At 35.8% G+C, this 25,301-nt stretch overlaps 2 protein-coding genes across 2 annotated transcripts; one reads left to right on the top strand and one right to left on the bottom strand.

Annotated features, from left to right (window-relative positions):
- Window positions 1-214: 214 nt before the first annotated feature.
- Window positions 215-1,153, bottom strand: LOC131876395 (abscisic stress-ripening protein 5-like). The gene is made up of 2 exons (XM_059221629.1): window positions 805-1,153; window positions 215-492 (listed from the first exon to the last, which is right to left on the bottom strand). The coding sequence occupies exons 1-2, from the start codon at window positions 1,012-1,014 to the stop codon at window positions 310-312; spliced, it is 393 nt and encodes a 130-aa protein (XP_059077612.1). The 5' UTR covers window positions 1,015-1,153; the 3' UTR covers window positions 215-309.
- A 4,722-nt stretch (window positions 1,154-5,875) lies between these two features.
- Window positions 5,876-6,502, top strand: LOC131876081 (uncharacterized). The gene has a single exon (XM_059220864.1). The coding sequence runs from the start codon at window positions 5,876-5,878 to the stop codon at window positions 6,500-6,502; it is 627 nt and encodes a 208-aa protein (XP_059076847.1).
- Window positions 6,503-25,301: the final 18,799 nt, after the last annotated feature.

Genomic DNA, 25,301 nt, shown 5'->3' with positions numbered 1-25,301 from the left:
TATTTGAGTTGCTTTGGCTTTGTCTATAACTTATAAAAGCACAAAACTGTCCTGCCAGCATTTGGCAAGAACTTCACAGCAATACTACCTTAATAATATCTCCAATACAGCACAACACTTAATAATATATATATATATATATATATATATATAAACAAATATCTATTTTCTGTAATAGATTTATTGTAAGAACTTTACAACAATGCTGTCTTAATAATATCTCCAATACAGCACAACTCTTTAATATTTATATTTATATATAAACAAATATCTATTTTCTGTATTAGATTTATTGTTAGAACTGGAAGTTCAAAAGAAATGGTGATGCTTCTTGCCATGGGCTTCCTCTTCTTCTTTCTTATCTTCCTTCTTCTCATGGTGTTCATGGAATACAGCTCCACCACCGCCCACAGCAGCGGCTGCAGCAATCTCCTCCTCTATCTTGTGCCTGTGAGCATTCTCTGGATCTTTCTTTGCTTCGTGCTTCTCATACTGTCACATCGCACATACCAAAATATAAGTTCAGTACAATGGACGCCCTTCAAATTATAACATAAAACCCTAAAAAGAACAGTTTTAACATATATTCAGTACAAGGACGCTCTTCAATTATAATTTCGAACCCTAAAAGCAGCAGTTTTATCTTATATTCAGTAGAACGACGGCCTTCAATTTAAATTTCAAGCCCTAAAAGAAGCAGTTTTAACATATATTCAGTAGCAGGACGGCCTACAATTTAAATTTCAGACCTAAAAGCAGCAATTTTATCATATATTCAGTGTATATATATCAAATACAGTATACCATCGCAAATCCTCCAGCGGCGCCGGTTCCAAGTTCACCACCTTCCTCCAGATGCTTGTGGTGTTTTTCCTCCTTTCTCGCCTTTTCATACTTGTCTTCACCCCCATATTCACCAGTCGTCTGCTCTACATAAGCACTGTTATCTGCATCGCCCCTCACCTCCTCATCTTTCTTGTGGTGAAACAGATGATGCTGATGCTCCTCAGACATCCTGGAAATGAAAAGTATGGATGTATACACAGAATCTACAACTCAAAGCACTAAAGATAAGTACAATTTTGTGAAATTGTTGTAAACGAGTGATATAGAAATAGGGAGATATGCAATGTATATATAGCACTAGGGGCAGTGCCTGTGATGGAGGTTGTAAAGGGTTATTTGGAATAGGGAGATACGCAATGTGTATATCACCGTAGGTGCACTTCGTGTAATGGAGGTAAGCGCGTTTCGGACGGCGTGAGGGGCGCTCATTTGACAGTCTCCTTTTCCAAAATATCTGAAAAATATCCTTCAATTCCTTTTCGAAAATATCTGTTGGGCGAGTGTGAGAAGCTCTTGTTTTTTTGACTATTTGAGACTCTTCTAAAATGCTACGTGTTAATGGGATAGACATAAATTTATTGGGTAAAATAGTGTTGTCAGTGTATGATTTGACGGAGCAGGCGATTTTTCATTTTGCATATGCAATTATTTGGTGGTGGACAATTGTCGGCTTGCGAGATAAGGAGTAATTTTCTGTTTGCCTCTTTTTGGGGGAGGTGTACTTGGTGGAGTTTCATGTTACTGAAGTGACAGCTTCATTATGGGGTGGTATATTCCATAGCATATTCTTATTTTTTATTCTTAGTATTTCCAATAAAATATCATTTCTCCTTTAATGCACTCTTTCCAGCCTGGAATTTGATGGTCACCCCTACCTGCCATATGCAATTTCTATGATGGTTTGCTTGTTTGAATGTCTTTTATTTGATATTTTATGGAAATAAATATAAATTATCAAAAAATATTTAATTTATCAATAATTTTATAGAAATTTTTCTTTTTTAAAATTTATTTATTGGTTTTATAAATCATAAGAAAATACTTAATGTTATAATGGAAGCAAGTTTCTAGACTCATATTAAAAAATACTCAAGACAATATATATATATATATATATATATATATATATATATATATATATATATATATATATATATATATATATATATATATATATATAATTTATTTTAATAAGATTCTAAATTAATATATAATTTTAATTTTAGAATTTAATCATCATAAAATTATATATATACATTGATATTAAATTATGATAAGTATTAATAATGCAAGTCAAAAATTTAAAATGTATCTCTTATAAGTTTTTAAATTCATATTAGAAAATATCTAAACAATCTTATTATAAATATTGAATTAACTATGTATTTCAATTTATATTAAAAGCTATTTTAAAATGTAGAAACGTCAATCTTTGAAATTATTCTTAATCAATTTATATTTTATAATAAATATTATGAAATGATATATATTAATATTATAAATTACAAATGGCGCTTGATTAAGCGCCAGATTGATGACACCAAAGGAGATATTTGGCTACCATAGGAAACTAGATGGAGCAAGGCTGAGACTACTGCTAAAATGAGAGTTTGGAAACAGTGGAATGGGCTTTTTAGGCAATCGGATGGAGCCTTTGGTGGCTTGGGAATCATTTGGAACCCCATGAATGTTAAGATCTCACTTGTTGGGGAAGATAAGTATTGGCAACATTGCTCGCTTACTATTCTTGGACGGAATGTGAATTTCAATATTTTCAATGTGTACGAACCATCTACTATTGGTGATAAACGAGCTCTTTGGGATCTCTTATCCAGCTAACTAAAAAGTATTACCGATGGTAGTTGTGTGGTACCCGGGGACTTCAATGCAATCCTTTCTAGCACTAAGAAAAGTGGGGGTATTCAGAGGACTGGTACGTCCCAGAAGGACTTTTCGAATTTTGTTGAGAAGAATCACCTTTAAGACATTGTTTCGAAAAATGGAATTTTCACATGGACGAACCAGAGAGTGGGTTTTACTAATATTTTTGAACGGCTTGATCGATTTCTTGTTATTGGTGAGTGGTTAGGACAAAATCTAGCCTTAGAATCGTCAATTCTCCCGCTTATCGGATCAGATCACTACTCGATCTGTCTAGAGATCACCTTGGGTCAAGCAGAGGGAGGTACTTCGTTCCGGTTTGAGAAAATATGGTTCAAAGTGCCTGAAATATATGACCTTATAGCTGCTTGGTGGAATGAACCGGTTTTGGGGAATCATTCGAGACTACTCATTCTCAATAAAAAGCTCAAGTATATTAAGGTCAAGATCAACGAATGGAATAAGAGCCATTTCAAGAATATTTATATGGAGAAATTAAGAATTAAGGCTGAACTGGCAGACTTAACCAGCTCTGTTATCACTTCAGGAATGACTGATGATATATTTATCAAAGAAAATTCTCTCAAATCTGACCTAAATGAAATCCTTCGGTGTGAGGAAATCCACTGGCGTCAAAAATCAAGGGAGTTATGGCTAAAGGAAGGTGATAAAACCACCAAATTCTTCCACTGGTCGGCCATTGCCAATCAAAATAGAAACAGAATATCGGAGGTTATGAGACTGGATGGAGTCACTGTCAGGAATTATGAGGAGATTGTGCAGGAAGTTGTAAGATTCTTTGACTCTTTGTTGAATGGTGACCATCAGATCCACCATGAAGCAAGAGCCATAATTCTGAACTCAATCCCATCTTTTATATCCGTTAATCAAAATACAGCTCTCTGTACTCCTATTTCAATTGATGAAGTAAGGAATACTACCTTCCAACTGAAACCGGATAAGACTCTTGGCCCGGATGGCTTCCCTGCTGCTTTCTTCCATCATTTCTGGGATATCATTGCTCGAGATCTACATCTTGCAGTAGAAGAATCAAGAAAGAAGATGACTATGTTAGGGGCTATCAATCACACCTTTTTGACTCTAATTCCAAAGAAGAAAAATCCACAACAGATGAGTGGCTTTAGGCCCATTGCTCTATGCAACACTGTATATAAGATTGTACCAAAGATCATACCTAACAAATTGAAGCCCCTCCTTAAACACATAATATTAGATGAACAAAGTGGTTTTGCCCCTGGAAGATCCATTGTAGAAGGCATTATCGTTACTCATGATATGCTTCACATAGCCAGAAAGACGAAGGAATCATGTATGCTTTTAAAATTGGACATCCTAAAAGCTTATGGCATGGTGGACAGGGATTTCTTGTTTGATGTTCTTAATAAATTTGTCTTCTGTAAGGAATGGCTGACTTGGGTCACGAGTTGTCTCTCTTCCCCCAACTTCTTTGTTCTAGTTAATGGCTCATCCCATGGTTTCTTCTCTTCGATAAGAGGAATCAGACAAGGTGATCCATTATCACCATTTTTGTTTATCATAATGGATGAAGCTTTAGGTCGATCTATAAGAGCTCTTCAGCAAGATGATCGTTGGGTTGGAGTTAATGTGGCAACAGGGGTTGAAAAAATGACTCATCTTCAGTTTGCTGATGACACCAGTTTGTTTGGTTCGGCCTGTAGGAGGGAAGCTAGAACTATTAAAACATGCCTTGATGATTACTATATCGCTTCCGGGTAGAAAATCAACTAGCACAAATCTGAAGTGTTTTTTTGTCAACATTTTGCTTAACTTGCAAGTTGTATTATCAAGGATTCTTAATCTCAGAGTCACAAACTTCCAAGGGAAGTTTCTTGGTACCCCCCTCTTCATTGGTAGTAACAGAACTCACTACTAGAAGCATCTTATTGATAAGTGCAAATCCAAACTTGCAACTTGGTAAGGCAAGTGGTTATCCACTGTTGGGAAGCTCACTATGATAAAGTCTGTTCTTTCAGCACTACCGGTTTTTTCCATGGCTTGCCTGAGATTACTAGTGGCAATTGAGTATGAATTGATTTCTCTAATGAGAAGTTTCCTTTGGAATGGTTCAGACGATAAAGGTAAATTCCCTTTGATATCTTGGAAAAAGATCTGCCAACCAAAAAAGGCAGGAGGTGTTGGTATTCACCAAATCTCGATTATGAATTTAGCAATGGGTGCTAAACTGGTTTGGGAAATTTGTAGTGGCGGGAAGCAAAAATGGGCAAGGCTCCTGAAACATAAATATCTGGACTCCCTGGAGCCTAAAAGGATTCTCACTATTAACAATCCTCCCAGAGGCTCGGCTATCTGGAATTTCATTTTGGTCAACAAGGAAATCATAAGCAATCAGGTTACCTGGGATGTCAGGAATGGTAGGGATGCCTCTGTTTGGTTTGATTCTTGGTCTGGTGAAGATGCCCTATCTCACAAACCCTCTCTACAACCTATTATAGTAGAAACATGTCACCTTTGGGGGCACTATATTTGTGATTCTGGTTATCTGATCCAAGAAAATGGTATTGCTAAATGAAAATGGAACTCTTTGGATCAGCTGGACTTGGATCAGCTTCAAAAGGACTTGTTTACTGACATTCTCAAGAAAAGGATTATTTTATCTTCCCTTGATAAGGACATTATTAGGTGGTGCGGTTCCTCCAATGGTAAATACAAAGTATGTTTTGGTTACAAACTGAAAGAAGTGGCTATTCATAAAAAAGACTAGCCTTTTAAACTTTTTTGGCATCAACACCTCCTTCCCAAAGCGGGCTCCTTTGCCTAGTTGGCTTGTCAGAGAAAAATATTAATTCAAGAAAGACTCCAGTCAATGGGTATCAATGGACCCAACAGATGTACTTTATGTCTAGAACATGAAGAGACTATGGATCATCTTTTCCTCCACTGCAAATTCTCTAGTCACTGTTGTTGGCATTTCATGGGAAAACTGAGAATCTTCGGTCCCTTCCCAATAGGGCTGGATAAGTGGTTTTTGCAATGGCCTAAACTAATAGGTAAGGCAATTTTTGCTGATTTTATTTTTATCCTCCCATCACTTCTGATTTGGGAAATTTGGAAAGAAAGGAACCGCAGAATATTCTAGGGTAAAGAAATGAGCCTATTGTCTCTTTGTGGGAAAATTGAGAACCACTTGACTGAGCCCCTGAATGAGGTTGCCCAATCCAAAACATTAAAGAGAAATTTGTTCACAGATTGGGATTGTAAGATTAAGCCGGTTCTTCGAAACCTACTTATCCAACCGATCTTCGGACTGGGAACCTCGATGGATCAGACCAATCCAAGAGTGGGGGTGAAATGGGATATGCCAGGGGATGGGTGGAGCAAGGTAAACTTTGATGGTGCTTCTGCAGGAAATCCAGGTCAAAGTGGTGTTGGTTGTATTCTGAGGGACTCTGATGCTCTCTGTATAAAAGAAATCTCTGAAAAGATTGGTGTGGCTACTAATAATGACACAGAATTCAGAGCGGCTTTAAGAGGTCTTCAATTAGGGAAGGAGCTAGCGGTGCATAGAATTCATTTGGAAGGAGAGTTATTAAATGTTATTAATGTGATCCACTATAATAGCATCCCTAGTTGGCGCCTTAACCAGTGGCTTCAACCAATCCTGGTGCTATTGGCTACCTTTGATGAATTTTGGGTTAGCCACATCTACAAGGAAGCTAATGGTGAAGCTGATAGACTTTCTAAATTGGCTATAGCCATGGGTGACCCCACTTGAATATCCACCGATGATGATTTTATGTTTGGCCAGTTGGTGATGTGGCATTGGTTCCACCGCTTGACATGCTATCATCACTTTCCATTGAGGGGGACGCTCTCTGGTTGGGTCTATTGATGGTTTCCCGCTCTTCGGTTCTTTCTGCAACTTCTGCTTGTAGAGCAAAATGGTGCTTTGCTACCCGGTAGCCGCCTTACCCCTTCTCCAATTTATGGTCATGGTTTTCGGTGGAGATATCAACTGTCTTCGTGGTTAACCTGTTAAGGTTTCTTCTTACCAATGAGATGTGATGCATTGTCGGCATCATTGATTAGTGTCAATTTTTGGCCTCGTGGCAATTAATTATAAGTATAGTTTATTAATATCTAGTTACAACTAGATCCTCTCAAGATTTGTTTATGATCACTTGATGCTTAAAGTCAGTCAACAGAAAGTTGAGGAGCTTTGGCGCAGATGGTGTTTTGGATACTGGCAGCTCGTGCATGTGGGCTTTTATTGGGTATGAACTCTTTGCAGGGTGGTGTATTCTCTGGTTTGATGTTGTGCTATTTAACAATGGTATACCCTTTCTTTCCATCAAAAAATTGCTTTCCTTTCTTGGTGACTCGCTATGGAGACCCCAATCCTCCTTGAAGCTACTTGTCGCCAGATGGCTTTCTTGGGCAAAATCATGAACAAACGTCTGCAAGAGGTCCTCTTCTCTCAACATCCTCTTATTCTCTACAGCCTTAAGAGGATTCTGGGAAAGAAATTCCTTATGGCTTTCGATAGGTACATAGCCAATGTCGATATCCCAACTTTTTTTCTTTCAATGATAATTTACATGGGGACTAGTAAGCAGAAAGAAAAATTGTTAACGCAAATGATGTTTAAGCATCACCTGTTGGGAGAAATAGATGTTGTATTGGATAATATTGATGCCAATCTTAGAATTCCGCTTCCCCAAAATTACTATATGTCACTAAGCAATGGAGCAAAGGTGAAGAAGCTTGCAATTGTTAATTCTTTGGATTTCGAGTCTCTCCAAGCAACTTGGCCTGTCATCTCCAGGAACATTGATTTCCTGCTTAAAGCGGATGGCATACAAAGAGGTTTCACGTCGAAATAGAGGGAAAAATTTTTGTGATGTAGATCTAACAGGTATAGATGACTTTGGGATTTTGGAAAACGGAGATCTAGTGGATGAAAATGGGGTTTTGGGTTCGGCAAAGAGTGGTTCCCAAACGATTACCGACTCCCAAAGGAGAAGGCAGAATTGGCAACTCATTCTAACTATGGCACGGAATGTCCCATTGTCCTGGATGCAGCTAATGCACTTGTGGATGATGCTTCTTAAGACTCTCTTTGACTCCAGTTTTCATTGGGCCCTCTGGTCTCTCTATTTTTTGAGATTGTCTATTTTTGTCTTAAAAACTTTCTATCTTTAAGAGGTTGTCATATGTTTGTACTCATCCAGCCTTCAGGGCTGGTCTTTCTTATCTTGGGACTAGAGCTAAGGTAGGGGGTTTTCTTCCTAATTCGTTTCCCCTACCACACTTATTGAATTAGGCTTTGTATTCTCTTTTTTGTTTAATACAAGGGTGTTGCCCCTCTGCAGCTATTTACTTGTTAAAAAATATATATTATAAATTAGAATACTATATTATATTTACTTTACTATTAATTCAATAAGATTATATATACAATTTTATAAAAATATAACATGTCAATATATACACTCTAAAGATATTCCTTGTTGATATAGTAACAATAGTGTTAATGATATAGGAAATAATAAAGTGTTGTATTCAAGCATTGGACCTTCAAAACAATTTTTTGTTTGTTGTTTTTGTTTAGTTCTATATCATTTCTCTATAATTTTCATATTTATTCTAATAAAATAAATAATATATTGCTTAAGATTGATTATTTGAGTATGTTACAAATTATAGTGGATGATAATTAATTAAAAATATTCAAAAATGTTAATTGTTAGTCATTGTCTGTATGGGTTGAGGATTAATGTTTTCATCTAGACAAAATGGTATTCACATCACATTGACAAGTATGTGAAGAAAATCAAGATTTTTATTGAGGTTTTCTTTTTGCTTGATCTTCTAGTGCATGAAAATTGATGGTTTATCTAGCTCTTTTTGGCTAGTGTCTAATTTTATTAATTGAAGATAAGTTTTCATTTTTACAAATAATTTCAAAAAGGTCAACCAAATGAGAAGAGGGCCAAGAAAGAATTAAATAGGTTTTCTAAGGTTCTTTGTTGCTAGTTTCATATAGGTACATGTGTGTACTTGACTTCGTCTTAGAGGTATTGGGTACTATGTAGCATGAATATGTCTTGTATGAAATCAACTGAATAGGGTATGGACATGTATCAAATATAAAGGGAAATAATTAGTGTTTAATATTTAATCTATTTGGGACTGCCATTGTCATTCCTTTTCACAAGCCATTCTCTAATTAGGTATGTCGTAGGTTAGATAAAATCATATTTTTAAATGACATTTCACCTCATGATTATTGTAGTTGTTGCAATTATTGCCTGAGAAGGCCTTCTACATATTATTACTAAGATTGTTTTCACCAATAGACTAGCCTACTAATTTAATAGAATTAGGAAATTTTGAGTCTCCAGACTCCAAATTATCATAAGAACTTTCCTACATCAATGGTCTAAGGCCAAATACTTATGGTTTTGAACAACATAGATATTTTTGAGGCTCCATTTTCACTAATCCTATAGAAAACAAATTTGTAGTTGTCATGTTTAAAAAATTATTTGTTCATTGGTTGTTTAAAGTCATAGAATGGTACCAATGTTATAGCTTGTCTACAATAAAATGATCCATCCAAATTTGTACTCATTTTTATTTTTTTTGATCGGTAAGAGGCCGTAGCCAAAAATTTTATTAATCAAAATTAATTTTTTACATCACTCCACTCGTGCGGGTGTCGGTAGGAAAGAGTGGAGGAGAGAAAACCTCCAGCCTTGCCCGGGACCATAGTCTAGATAGTTTCTACATCTAATTACAATAAGCATAGATTCAGAATAATACAAAAACACCCCGAGCTAGGGTGAGCAAGTGGGAAGATATTTTCTTCCCTTACAGACCCATATTACTATTTTTCAATTGTCATTGTTCTCCTTGTGCTTTGTTTCAGAGTTTGAGCCTTGATTGCATGTAGTCATTTGTCATTTTAGCAGCTTTCATCTTGTCATTTGTTCAAGATGGCCCTACCCTCCTACATGGTTAGTTTTCAAAACACTTGCCGAGATTGTTAGTCACATGTAGTATTCCAACGTGATTTGACATCCATCTCTGATGTTTCTGAATTCTTAACCTCATATATCTGAAATTATAAAGTCATCAGTATGGTATATTCATAAACAGATTTTCTAGATAATTTCCATTTTGAGAAGTGACCATCCATAGTTATGAATCACCTGTTTACCACCTTTTTCTCATGTACCCGGATGCTATCCCTAAAAATGGATGATATCCAGGATACAAAGGGGGTAAGTGGGACTTCTGTCTTGCCTAAGTCCAGTAGAGGGTAATAGAGGTAGATGAGTTTTATGGCAGAACCACATATTACCTGTAGTCTGTGGATTGTCAGATAACCATTCAATTATAGAAAGCTCAACAACAAGTATGAAATGAGTATATGGCAGGGCACTTAGGGGTTCCTATAGGCCAACACATGCATAAAATGAGGGCTTTTATTTTACCAAAATGGTACACATGTTGAATCAAATAAACCTATCTATGTTTCATCGATAAGATGATTTATCAGATAGACTTGGGCATCGATGAACTTCAAAATGGGGTTATCACAAGCATTATTTTTCATCAATATAAGGTTATCAAAGAAACCAAGGGAGGTTTCGTCGATGAAGCAAGGCTACCGAAGAAACTGCAGTATCGGTAGGACATGTAATGAAATCACCGAAGGAGATAGATCTTCTAAAAAGATGAGATCGAAGAAACTGGGGAAAGTTTCATCGATAGGATAGTTCGACAGAAGAAGGGTGTCGAAGAGATACTAAAGTTAATGGCCGACAGAGACAGTTTCAAAGAAAGATAAAAGGTCGATAAAACATGAGAGAGTTTCATCGATATAAAAGGTTATCGAGGGAAATGGGACACCGATGAACCTAAGAGGGGCTAATCGAAAGCATAGATTCCACCAAAAGAGAAAATCGTAGAAAGCAGAGACTGTTTTCATCGACGAGAAAAGGCTTCCAAGGAAATAATGCCATCGGCGCAACATGAAGGAGACTTACCAAAAGAAGCGTTCTTATCGAAAGTACGATCAAACAAAAAGATATCGATAATAATATGAGTGTCAAGGAGGCTAAAAGGTATGTTACCCATGACTGTGGTTTTACTGATGCAACTTTATTGAGGAAGATTACTAATGAGGTCATCGATGAAAGATGATAGTAAAAGCGAATCAACAAAAGACAAAAGGACTCGATGAAACAATAGACCCATTCATCGAAGGAGTGAAGTGATGTTGATAGAAAAAGTGTTTCGATCGAAGGATAAAGGATGTTACCAAAGCCCAAGGTTTCTTCGACATAGGACCCAATGATGTCTCATCAAAAGAGGCAATCGAAGAAACCTATCGGTGTTTCACTGATAAGATGATTTATCAAATAGACTTGGGCCTCGATGAACTTCAAAAGGGACTTATCAAAAGCGTTGTTTTTATCAATAGAAGGTATATCGATGAAGCCAAAGGAGGTTCCATCGATGAAGAAGGGCTAACAAAGAAACTTCAGAATCGGTAGGATATGCAATGAGTAGAACAAAGAAGATAGTTCTACTGAAATGATGAAATCGAAGAAACTGGGGAAGGTTTCATCAATAGGACTATTCGAGAAAGGAGGGTATCAAAGAGATACTAAAGTTATTGGTTGACAGCGGCATTTTCATCTAAAGATAAAGGTCGATGAAACATAAGAGAGTTTCATCGAAATAAAGAGGGTAGCGAAGGATAGGGAACACTGATGAACCTAAGAGGAACTCATCGAAAGCATTGATTCCAATGAAAGAGGATATCGAAGAAAGAAAAGATGATTTTCATCAATGAGAAAAGGCTACCAAGGAAATAATACCATCGGCGCAATGAAGGAAACTTACCGAAAGAAGCGTTCTTATCGAAAGAATGATCACTATAGACACCTAAAATTGTCCAGTCTATTTAAATAAATATTTTATTTATTTAATTATCTTTAGCCTAATTCTTCTATTAATTAAATAAATCTTTATTTATTTAATTAATTCATTTATCCTCTTCTAGCCTTATTTCTCATTTAAATAAATACTTTTATTTATTTAATTTGTGCTTTTCCTAAATTAAATAAATATCTTATTTATTTAATTGATCCCACTTCCTCTATTAATTAGATAAATCCTTATTTATTTAATTAATTCATTAACCTTTTCTACCCATGACACAAGTCATTCATCTCTTAATTCCTACACTACCTACCTCTTTCATTATTTTATTATTTTCTTTACCTACCCTCTAATCATAGCCGACCTCTTTTTACACCTCTCAATCTTATCCCTCCATTGCATATAGTGTCTTCTATATAAGGAGATGCTTCCTTCATTATCAAACCCCTGACTACTTGATCAATTGACGACACTACGCTTTGCACCTTCATATGTGATCCTACTTGCAACCACATTTCCATTCTTTGTTGAGCTCTTGTGCACACATAAAATTTGAGAGGAAATATATCAAGCAAGATCAATGGAGATAGGAAGAATGGAGATTCAAACCCTATTGGACATGTGATGGTATAATCTTTGTGATTTCATTTGATTTGCATTGTCTTAGGTAATCTTCATATGTTATGGTGGATCTTTGTTGTTGTTAGGCTAGGGTTTTGTGGTTGAATCCATTTAGTCTTTCAATATTGTTATTGTTGTCTATCCATTTTCACCATATACATTTTGGCACGCCTGGTGGGACACTTGTCCCTTTTGCATTTAACATCCTTGTTGCAGATTTTGTGTTTTGAAGTTACAGATCTGACATTTTCGACAGCATTTTGATATTTTCGTGTCTGCGTACTTTCGGAACGTGTTTTTGGCTTTCTGCCGCATCTATGCACTTCCGGATCGCGTTTGTGACTTTTTGCCGCATCTGTGACATCTGGAATCATGTCTACGTCTGCGACACTACTTCATTTTTTTTTTTGGTAGATTCCAAAAAACGCGTATGTGATCTCCAGTCGCGTCTGTGGGGTTTGTAGGCACGTCTACGTCCAGAAGCTACGTTTGCGTTACGAAGTCACATCTGTGTCTCACAGAAGTGCATTTGTGTCTCAAAGCCACGTCTATGTATTGTACATCCTTTTGTGCACTGATTTCGTTTTTAGGGTTTTTTTTTTCATTGATTCAGTTTTAATCATTTGGTTTTTCAGATCTAGTTTATTTTGAGCTAACATCTTCAGATCTAGCTAACGAAATTGGTGCAGCTTGTCTTGAAAGCAAAATCATTTTGTTGAAGGCCCCTATTTTCATAAAGTCTTTTGGGTTTAAAATTTACCTAACTTGTGTGCTTGCAGGAAGAGGTGATCATTTGAAACAATCGAAACTACTAATAGACTTGTCAAACCGGATAGTGTGATATGCAAAGATTGTCAAATCAGTAAGATGACTTCTATTTCTCTCAAGAGAAAGAATGGTATTTCTGAGAATATTTTACATTTGGTACATACTGATTTATGTGGCCCCATGAGAACAAAGAGGTATTATGATGATAGGTATTTCATGATCTTCACCGATGACTATTATAAAATGATGTGGGTAACATTTTTGAGAGAGAAATTAGAAGCATTTAATAAATCTAAATCATGTAAATCTCTAGTTGAGAAGGATATCGGTAATAACTTGAAGTGTTTTAGATCAAACTGAGGAGGCGAATTCACATCTAATAAATTTGTTAAGTATTGTGATGAACAAGGTATAAAGAGAAAGATGTCAGCTCTAAGGACACCACAATATAATGGCATAGCAGAAAGGATGGATAGAACAATAGTGGAAGCTGCAAGAACTATGTTATTATAGGGTAATGTATCCAAAAAATTTGAGAGAGAAGTGGTCAATACTATTGTATACACTCTAAATCGAGTACCGGTAAAAAGAGGTAATAATAAGACACCCTATAGTATGGAAAAACTCCTTGTGTTAGTTATTTTAAAATCTTTGGATGTCAATGTTTTATCAAGAGAGATAACTACACTGAGAAGTTTGATGCAAAATCTGATGAGGGAATTTTTCTTGGGTACTCTTCTAAGAGTAAGGCATATAAATGTTACAATATGAGAACTAAGAAAATAGTTGAAAGTTCTAATGTAAAAGTTGATGATTTATCTCATGTCTGAAGGTACAAGAAGATGAGAACCAATGAGGAAAAGTTTGTGATCATTGAACTGGAAGCAAAGAATAATGAAGAATCGGTGAATGTAGAACTAGGTGCTCAAGTGGTGAGCGATGATAGTGAGGGAGAAGATGAAGAACTCGATGAAGAAGATGCAGAACCGGCACATGCAATACCTAGATATGTCATACTGAATCATTCACAAGAGCAGATAATTTGTGATAAGAATGCAGTTGTGCAAACCAGGAGAAAGATCACAGAGAATTCATGTTTGATATCTACAATTAAACCCAAGATAGTAAAGGAAGCACTTAAGGATGATGATTGGGTTAAGTCAATGAATTAAGAATTAGATCAAATTGAGAAGAATCAAACATGGTCACTTGTTCCTAGACTGAAGGATAAAAATGTAATTGGAACAAAATGGGTCTTCAGAAATAAATTAGATGAAGAAGGAAGGATTGTAAGAAAAAAAAAGGCAAGGTTAGTCTGCAAAGGGTATGCTCAAGAGGAAGGTGAGGACTATGGTGAAATATTTGCACCTGTTTCTAGATTAGAAGGTGTAAGGATGCTGCTAGCATTTGCTGAATATAAGGGATTCAAATTCTATCGAATGGATGTCAAGTGAGCCTTTCTAAATGGGATTCTAGAAGAAGAAGTATACATTGAACAACCAAATGGATTTTCCTTGACTGATGATACAGACATGGTGTGTAAATTGCATAAAGATTTGTATGGTCTTAAGCAGGCACTAAGAGAATGGTATGAGAGATTACTTGCACATTTTATGAAGATTGGATTCCATCATACTAGTGAGGACAACAACATTTATTTGAAGACTGATGGAGACAAGATGCTGATAGCAGAAGTGTTTGTTGATGACATAAATTCTAATGGCGATGATGATATGTGTATGGAATTTGCTGATATAATGAATAAGGGATTTGAAATGTCCCTAATTGGTGAAATTATGTTCTTTATTGGCTTATAGGTCCAGCAGCTGGATGGTGGTATCTTTATCTATCAGACCAAGTGTATCAAAGAGGTGTTGAAGACTTTTGCAATGGAAGACTGCAAACAAGTATGGACACCGATGGTGACTGGTTGCAAGTTGTCAAAAGAAGATAATTCTCCTGCTGTTAGTGAAAAAGAGTACAGATCTATGATTGGCAAGATACACTATATTATTCATTGAAGATCAGGCATTTCTCATGTTGTTGGATTAGTTGCTAGATTTTAAAAAGATCCTAAAGAGAGTCACATGGTGGCTGTGGAGAATTTTTTCGTATCTCAAAGGCACAATATACTATGGTTTATGGTATCCCTATAAAGGGGATTTTACTTTAGATATATTTATTGATATTCATTAGGCAAGAAACGTGGATGATCGAAAAACAACAACCAGTAGAGATTTTCTACATGGAGGAAGATTAGTAGCATGGATGAGAAAGAAACAAACTTGTGTTTCTCAATCTATAGTTGAAGCTAAGTATGTAGCTGCATCCATGAATTTCACACAGGCAATATGGATGAGACATGTGCTAGAAGGATTCAAGATAGATATGTCAAAACCGGTGACTATCTATTATGATAATACAAGTGCAATCCACATTTCTAAGAATCCTATACTTAATGCTAGAACCAAGCACATTGAATTGAAGTATCACTTCCTAAGGAAAAGAGTTCAAGATAAGAATGTGAAGATGGAATATGTGAAGAGTAAAGATCAGTTAACTCATATATTTACTAATCCCTTACCGAAGGCTACTTTTTAGTTTCCTAGAGGTAAACTAGGGGTTAGTCCCCTATACCAGAATAACTAAAGTGATGGGGATCTATCAATCCTATGGATTTCATGTCTATTTTTCACTAAAGATTGATGAAGGTACATGATACTCCTTTGGGGAGCAAGTCTGATGTAGAGTTCTGATTGAATGCTCAGTTATAGTTTTTCTGATTTATATAGTAGAGATGATGAAAGAGGCAACAACAAAATTGAAGACAAGTGATGCATTTACATCTTTGGAATTGTTGTCAAAGAGGTAGAAGAAATGAATAGAAATCGGATATGATAGACATGTGAGAAGTTGAAGATCAGATTGAGTGAAGCATTGGTTTAGGGGGAGTTGACAAAAGGAGAACCAGCAGAGATGTGATCAAAGATGTGATATCGGCAAGCAAGTTGTTGATGATGATGGTATTCTGATTGTATATCTGATTAGTGTTGCCATCAATGCCAAAGGGAGAAACTATTGGCATTTGGCATAATTGATGCAGACCAGGTCATGCAATTGAAGTTGGATGACTGCACCGATAAAGGATAGAAGTCTATTTGTGATGAAGAGATTGAGATTCTATGAATAGATATCATGATCAGTTATTTCTGTTGTCATTGCTAGAGAAATTGATGTTCCTAATGTTCCTAATGTTATTGATGTTTTATTTTATTATCTAAGTGATTTGGTTTACCAAAAGACGGGGTTTACTGGTAGTGAGCTAAAGTCTGTGAAATAGGACTTTAACTGATAAATCTGAATTGTTTTGATTGGATTGTTTGATTGGCGATGATTGGTGATTTGTGGTTTGGATGGTGAACTTATATCATGGAAAGGTGTATGTGAGCGGATTGGGAACTTGTCATGATTACTGGAAGGCATGTTTCAATTCTGATGAACTTTTGCTAAGGTTTTAGTAGGGTTTAAGGACCGATGAAAAAATCATCAAACTGGTAATGATTACTATTATGACGATGATTGACATCGATTCTACTTAAAGATGGTAACACGACACAACCCTTGTGAAAGATTTAATAGCTGTTCTAGCATAATTTAAGAAAGATTTTCTTGGGAATCAATGAAAAGATTTGGAGAGTGCTTTGAGGATACACATCAGATTTTCGTGATGAGTTATGATCAATCAATGATTGATATTGCACTATAATTTGTTGTTATGATCTGAGTAGTGATCTATAATGATCTTTTGTGATCTTATTGTAAATTCATGATGTAATTAGGTTTTATAGCCGACCTAGTTTGAGATGGCTATTTATGTTAACACAGTTGATGTTTATTGTGTCAGTGTTATTAGAGAATGTGTTAAGCCATCCCAGTAAAGTGTGAAATCTGCCTGATTTTCAGAGTTTTGAGTATAACTGGATTTGATCAAGCAATCTGAGAGGTGCAAGTAAACAGACCATTCTTTTACTGTTGTTCCCTAATAGTTGCAGCAGGTTAAATCCCTTGACTGGGTAGGTTCTAATAGGCCTTAAACATTTAAGTCCCCTAATAGGGAAGCTCTCAAAAGACTGTTAAATCCTCTCATGAGGTTGATCCTAATAGATCATCAAGGTCCTAATAAATTTGGAAGGAAAATCCCGTAACCGGGTGACTCCTAAGGGGGTCTTATCTTAACCGAGTGTATTGTAAGCTTCTAACAAGGCTAAGATCCTAACATGGCGTACTTCAAAAGAGTAAAAATATTTGTGGGTGACAACTCCCACTATGCTTTTTTCCCTATTTGGGTTTCCATGTCAAAAACTTATGATGTTCATGTGTGGAATGTTTTTCATGTGATGTTCTTGTTTATATTTCATGCATTATTTAAGAGACAATAGCTATGATGTTTTAATAAAAGTTTATCAGAGGTTACCGGTACTGATATGAAGTTGTTTGAGAAAGTATTTGATCTTATTCATAAGGTTAATGAGTTGGTAATTCATAAATTTTATATGATTACTTTGGTGGTGAAAGTATTGGTAAATGATTTGATTAATATGTTAAGCAAATATGATGAAGGGGTTATTAGATCCGATTACAAAAGTTGAGATATTGGTTAAATGGTTTCAGATCTGAGATAAGTTGAACTAAGTTAAATTTTGAATTGGTCTTAATACGGATTCAAACCCCCTCTCAGTATTAACTGGATCCTCATAGGATTAACAACATCACCAGTGTTATGCTTATCGTCAAAATAAATAGAACTTATCCCATGGATCACACAAGCTTTTTCATCTCCAAATCTAACAATTCTTCCATCATACCTTTCTATGCTTAAAAATTTTCTTTTTTCACCGATCATATGATGTGGACAACCACTGTCAATCACCCATAAACCCTTTTCTTCTACCTTAGCGGCCAAATATTTCTCCTCAACACAATAGCTTATGGAATCACTAGGTACATATCTATCTTCTTTGATGGCAATAAACAATTCATCTCTTTCTGATACATCATTTGTAACTTTCATCTGCAACATAATAACAGTTCTTCTGGTTCCTAAACCTTTGGTTAGACTTGTAAGGCTTATCATACTTTTCATGTTTCTCATATCTATCATTCCTATCATACTTATCAAACTTATCATGTCTATCATAATTAGCCATTCTCTCCAAACATATAGAAGAAAAATTTCCGATCTTATTACAAGAAAAACATTTCAAAGGCAACTTTGCATCATACTTATCGACACCTTTAGGCAATCTTTGAGCAATCAGTGCTTCAATCTCATCAAGATATTTTTCTTGTTCTACTATCTCTCTTCTTTCTCTTTCATATCTGAATATCCTATGCTCATCAAGATCATACTTCTTCTTATCGAATACTGATGTTGATGCTCTAAATGCAGTCTCAAACTTTCCATGTGATTCTCCAAATTCGCTTAGCTCAAATGAAGCAAGTTTTCCAACCAACACATCTATTGTCACTATAGTCACACTCTAGATCTCATCAAAAGAAGCAACCTTATGCTTAAATGTAGGAGGCAAAGATCTCAACACCTTAGAAACAATCTCATCTTCCTCAATCTTTCCACTGACATTCCTGATACCAAGGATAAGTTCATTCGCTTTACCCATGTATGAATGTATGTTCTCATCATCTCCCATCTTCAGTGTCTCATACTTTCCTTTCAAGATCTGCAACTTAGCAACTTTCACTTGGCTTTCACCTTCATATAGGATCTCAAGCTTCTCCTAGATCTCATGTGTGGTCTGAAGTCTGATAACATTTATCATTTTAGAATCACTCAGGGAACTAAGCAATGCTTCCTTCACTCTGATGTTATATTCCACTTCCTTAACCTCATCAGGTTTCAATGGTCCATTCTGAGGAACAACATAGACATTCTTAGCAGTCTTCTAGTAATCTTCTCCAAGAAATTTCAAATGCACCTCCATCCAGCACTTCCATATATAGTATAGTTATTTCCATCAAACCTCAGACTATCCTTCTTAAAAAGAATACCTTGAGCTTCCATCTAGAATCTCCTCAAGGGATGAAGCTGCTACCAAAGGATCTAGCTCTGATACCAATTGTTAGCAGAAATCGAGAAGGAAGACTAAGAGGTGGGGTCTTCACTGGATCAAAGAAAATTAAACTTCAAAACATAAACTCATAAACTGCAGCAATGAATCAAATAAAAAAATTAATAGCACAACACACAACACCCAGATTTTGACATGGAAAACCTAGTTAAGGGAAAAACCATGATAGTAATCTACCCACAGTAAGATGATACTCTGTAGTAGTATGTGAAAATAATACAATGGAGAAAGAACATGCATTCAGGGACACTGCCTAGAACTCACTACTCAAAAGATATATACCTAGAAGGCTACAACCCTCAGGGAAGTCTCATTAGCTTACAATATGATTTGAATTACAATCTGGAAGAAATAAATTGCAATGATAGCATCTACAAATACTTGATGACAGTTCTGGTTAAGCACAATTGTCTGTTCTACAACACCAATCTCACCTCAACACTACACTGAATGATAACTCTCTTGTTCACACAATCACCTCTCTCTGATAATGCAGACATAAATACCAACACCTAAATTCCATATGTATTTCATCTATAAATACAAATCATCAACCTTGATAACAAGATCGGCTAAACCCTCAACCCTCAACTCATAATTATAAATATTATATTACACGATACAAAGATTGATCACCAGACCAGTATAAAAATTTACATTATATAACCTAGACCTAATTCAAAATCCTAGATGATTACATCCACCAAAAATTATGCCAAGATCAATCGCAACACGCTATACCACCAAAAATACCGCATTACATGAAAATCATCACTGGTTCATAGAAATCACCAAAAAATCACACAACGATCAATGCGGATCACCAAAAAAAATAGGACATGATTACAAAACACTAGTAAGCATGTTAGAACCATCTGGAATAGTTTCACAAACACCAATTTCTAAATCTTCATCGATCAACATATGGAAAGCTCAAGAACACAACCAATCAACAACTGTCACGAAGAAAAATAACTTGCAGAGCACCAAATCATGAACCATAAAAAATGAGGATACACAAGATCATCCCAACGAATATCCCAAAGTCCTAGCGCAAGATTTGATCACACTGAAATATACTAGAGGAAATACCAGATTCTGCAAAACAGTGATCAGCAAAACCAAACTTCAAAACGGGATCAGCACTTCTTTCCAAACTCACCGGAATAAATCATAGGAATATGTTGACATCAATGATAACAAAATATCCTAGCAGCAGCAATGACAAAAACCAAATCCAACAATCTTCCCAACAATCCAACAAGTCATACCTAATATCACATCATTGTCCCCCATATCAACACATAGAAATCATCCACTAACTCAAAGTGACCAATCCACATGTGCAAGTGATCTTTTGAGTTCAAAGATGTTTGTGTCTACTAGCCACTATGACTCTGAATCCCTCATGCTCCTCTGTGCATAGACCATGTTTCTCCACTACCTAAGCATTAATAAAATTATGTGTGGCTCTAGTATCAATAAAAGATATCGCACATTTCCCATGTATCACACCTTGCACTTTGAAGGTGATTGCCTTTTGGGTAACCGTCAATCATGCTATCACCTTCTTATCATGAATCTTTTCTCCGGTTGTTGATCCATAATTAATGTTCCCAAAAGTTGATGAATTTTCTAAACTCTCTGAAGTTGTATCCTCTGCTGATAAGTACTTAATTTTCTTGGCCTTAGACTTAAGAGGACACTTATGGGAAGGGTTCCATGGCTCCCTACAATGAAAATATAGTTTTTTCCCCCTAATATCATTAAGCTAATAATTATCCAATTTCATAGCACCCTCTCATGGTTGGTGCGTATATTTTCGAAATGGTTTCTTATCTTTGTATGTTCTATAATGAGAGTCCTTATACTTAAATTTAGTTTTATAGGATGATGGTGCAAGGTCTCTACCTTTTTTAAAAGGCCTCCTGTAATGTCAAAGGATCCTAGCCGACCCAACCTTGCAATGGATCTGAAAGACCATCCCCAAATAAAACAAGTCTCCTCTTTGAAATTTAACAACATACACATCAACTAACCCCCATTGTCTAAGTTATGCTAGCTCCTTATAATGCAATTCTGGGTCCTTTGTATCAAACCTCTCAAACATTTTCTCTACGAATTCTACATAAGTTTAAATCTGTGCATGACCCATGATCACCATCGCATGGTGCCACCATTCATGTACGTTACCATCCAAATGTAATGTTGCATATTGGATGGCATCTTCTTCTAGCATCAGGTTAAGCTGAAAGTATGTATCTAATTTTTGAACCCAATCCCTTGCTATAGTTTTCCCAGCACCATCAAAAATAGAATTATGAGCTATTCCAATTTCTTCTTAAGGTCATAATGTTGTTGCCTATTTCTCCACATAGGTATATGTCTCAACCTAACATTAATGTAATCTCTAAATGAAATTTTAGCCTGAAAAATATAACCCAGAGTTCTTGTAATCATCTAAAATTTGATTATGCATGTCCTATTGAGTGGGTCCATAATTGTTTTGATCATTTTGTCTTGGCGGAAATTGAGGCATGAGAGGTCTATTGCTTATTGATCCTTCTCTATTCTGCTACCTAGAAACCCCATTATTTACTAAGCCATTACCATTTCCATTGTTCCCACCATTCCCTTGTCCACTTGGGTTATTATTGCCTTGATTCCAGTTATTCCCATTGTTCATGGCTATGAAATATTGTCATAAGAGTCGCCATCCATTGTAATATCATCTAACGCTCTTGCTGCACTCTAGAAAAATCATTGAGCATGTCCCTGCTAGTTGGTTCTACACTTTCATCCCCTTTGTCACTCATATTTCTAGTGGAAAATGGATCACCCACTTGCTCAGCTTCTGGTGGGTTGTTGGGATAAATAATAGCAAAAAGTGGATCACCCTCTTGCCCAGCTTCAGGTTGGTTGTTGAGATTAGTGTTTACCTTGTTTCTCCTCAAATAATATTGATGATGCACTAGCTTCAAACCCTCAAGTTGACAAAATCTTTTGTTCTAATACCATTGTAAGGATGCTCTATCTCATTTCCCTTAGTTTAGTAACCTTACGGTTTGTCATTCTGTGAAACACTTGGCTTGCATTCTATTTGAAATTATCTTTCTAACTTCTTACTTGAATGGGCTCATATTTTATAACACTAGGAATTTTCAATGTTTTAAGATGAATTAAGCATATGAAACAACATTCATGACTTCAATCCAAAAACCAGTAATTTAATTTAAATTAAGAAATGACAAGGGAAATGCATTATACATTTTTCAGCCTTTTACACCTTAAAATCCTAATTTAAAAATTCTTTCATCTCTCAAAACTAAATACATTCAATTCGAATGCTTAACATACCCCTTGCCTATTTTGTATTTTCCAGCAGTTTTAATGCAACGAATAGTTAGAACTATGGTCTATTGGTGGCTTCCCTAATGACTGCCAAGCTCCATGAACTTCCTTCTAGCACACATGCCCTCACAGTATATTGTATGCACCTTCTATAGATGTTGTGTCTAGCCTTTCTCAAGGCTCAACATACAAAGTTGTGCCCAAAAATAAAAAGGTGCCCAATATTTATTAATGGCGCCAACTAAAGAAAAGGACTTCCGGCATGCTCCCTTGAAGTCTACTACGGCTATAAGTGATGGGTAGCGTAGCTCAACTCAAACCTTCCATTATTCCCATGATTGGTGAATTCTATGATTTTTTCTGTGTTGAACAAGCGACTCTACTAGTCAGCTAGCCTTGATATTTTTTTGAGAATGACCAACCTTAACGTCCCAATGACCTATCACTTCTGAATCATCCAATCTGATTATTTCCTTTGCCTATCCGAACTCCAACTTCCTAGACTTAATCCTTTCACAAGCGTAGGATGTGTCCCAAATGAGGGATTATGTCCTTAAATTCCAAAAAAAATCTCCAGAATTAACTCTAGAAACCCAAACTTCAAGCTAACACAAATTTCAAGATACCCCTAAAGCTCTTCCAACTCTCATTTAGAACTCAATTTGGCCACGATTCCCAATACACCATAAATGTGGGATCCATGTTATAATAAAATAATAATATCCCCTTATGTCCCCTCATTGAAAGGGAACTTTTAATTTTTTCCTTAAAACATTAGTCCCAACATTAATAAATTATTGAATTTAAATATTTAAATTTAACTTTGATAACTTTTGACTTAAATACCCAATTAATTAATGGCTCATTAAATTTTGCAAACTTGGTAATGAATAAAGATCACCAAAATATTGACATTATAAATTTAATCAAATAATCTCAGCCATTGAGCCACTGCTGACTAACTATAAGTAGTAAGTATTTGGAAACCTACTAAAACAACTTTGATTGGTTTGAAATTAGAATTGCCTTGGCCAACATCACACCGATCCCTAAAAAATTCTTTGCTAAGCCTTGGGACCATGGCAAGATGGGCTACCGATAGATCACCACATGACTGGTTAAAAGGTGGACATTACATAAATACACATGCTAAAGTTTTAATAATGAAATATTGTTTCTATATATTCGTAAAAAAATTTATAAACATGTATATAAATCTCATCTCAATATAACAACTTGAACCTTAATACACTAAAAATAATTGATAAAAAATGAACAATGAGCTAATTGTAATGGTTCATGATATATACATTTTAAAATTGTGACTCTACAATTGAATTTTAGATCGTAGAAAACAATATACTTACTCCACTTGAATTATAATTGCAAGGTGATTATGATGGATTTGATTATGGGGAGGATGGAGACACAGATGATCCTAGCTCATTTGTACTTTCTGAACCTTTTGAAAAGAGTAAGGGTATCATGGGTTTGTGTGTTTTGTCTTGCTTGTGGTGCTTCCTTCTTTGGAGGGATTTATTGATGCTTCATAGGTTTGGGTTTTGGAGTGGTACTTGCTAGTGAGAGATTTTGGGAAGACCAATAGACTTGTGTGGTTATGTAAGAGATAGTTACCTACTTTTACTTTACCTCTCTGTACCTTTCTGGCACCGATGTTGGTTTTTAGTTGTCTCTCTATCTATGTCTTTCTAGGCCTGGTCTTAGTTGGGTTTCTTAGGGTTGCATTGTTTGTTGAGGATGTTATCTTGTTGGTTGCATCTATTTACATACAACAAGCTTATGTGTCAGTGAGTGTGAGTCATGTTATTTGGTTCCTCTACTTTGTTGCTATAACAGTATTTTTGGCTTCAAAGAGTAGTGTGTGTGCATTTTGGTGTTTTGGTCATCTGTGTTGCTAGCGACCCTTTAATCCTTGTTGGGAAGGTTTTTTTTAGAAGCTTCAGCAATTCCTTTGGGGATGATGTTGTTTTTGGTGGGAGCAATATTTTTGTCCTCCATTTTCGGTTGTACCTCTCCTTGTTGTAGTTGCATCTTTCTGTGTGACTCCTATGAGTAAGCTCTACTATTTCTTGATGGTTTTTTGGTAGCTTGCTAATTTTGGTGAGGAATCTCTGGAGAAGAATATAGAGGGGAATGTTTCTTAAATATAGTTGTTGTGTTAGCTAGCTTGTTTGTGGTTAAGACTGTTGTGTTTTCTCACCTTGGTTCTCACTTTTCTTTTCTATTGGCCAAAGTGAGCTTTAGTAAGGAGGTTTTAATGGATTTTAATATGTCTATTAAGAAATTCTCCTAGTTTTTCTTTTGGAGGTATTTCTACTTTGTTTTATTTCGTGTTTTTTCTGGTTTTTCATTTGGAGGTATTTTTCCTTTGTTTTATTTGGTGTTTTGGCGATGGTCTATTTATTGACACGATCTTGGTGATTCTCTCCAGAGGGTCTCTCTAATTTAGGTGCAACCCTAGTCTTCTATTCATTGCTTTTAGGGATATTGCTTCTAGTGGTGCAACTCTAGCAACTCTGGATTCCTCCACTATATTTTGAACGAGATGTTTTTTTTAGCTACCAATGCTGGTGAGTTTTGTATGGTGGGTTATCATGATAGTATTACTTACCCTCCAACACCTAATTCTATTCTTGGTGGGATCTATTTTTCCTACTTTCATTTCTTTTGGAGTTGAAATCATTGGATTACTTCTCTCCAATGGGGTATAGT

Source organism: Cryptomeria japonica, chromosome 5, assembly GCF_030272615.1.
Source record: "Cryptomeria japonica chromosome 5, Sugi_1.0, whole genome shotgun sequence".
NCBI lineage: Eukaryota > Viridiplantae > Streptophyta > Pinopsida > Cupressales > Cupressaceae > Cryptomeria > Cryptomeria japonica.
This window is presented reverse-complemented; position numbering and strand designations above follow the sequence as displayed.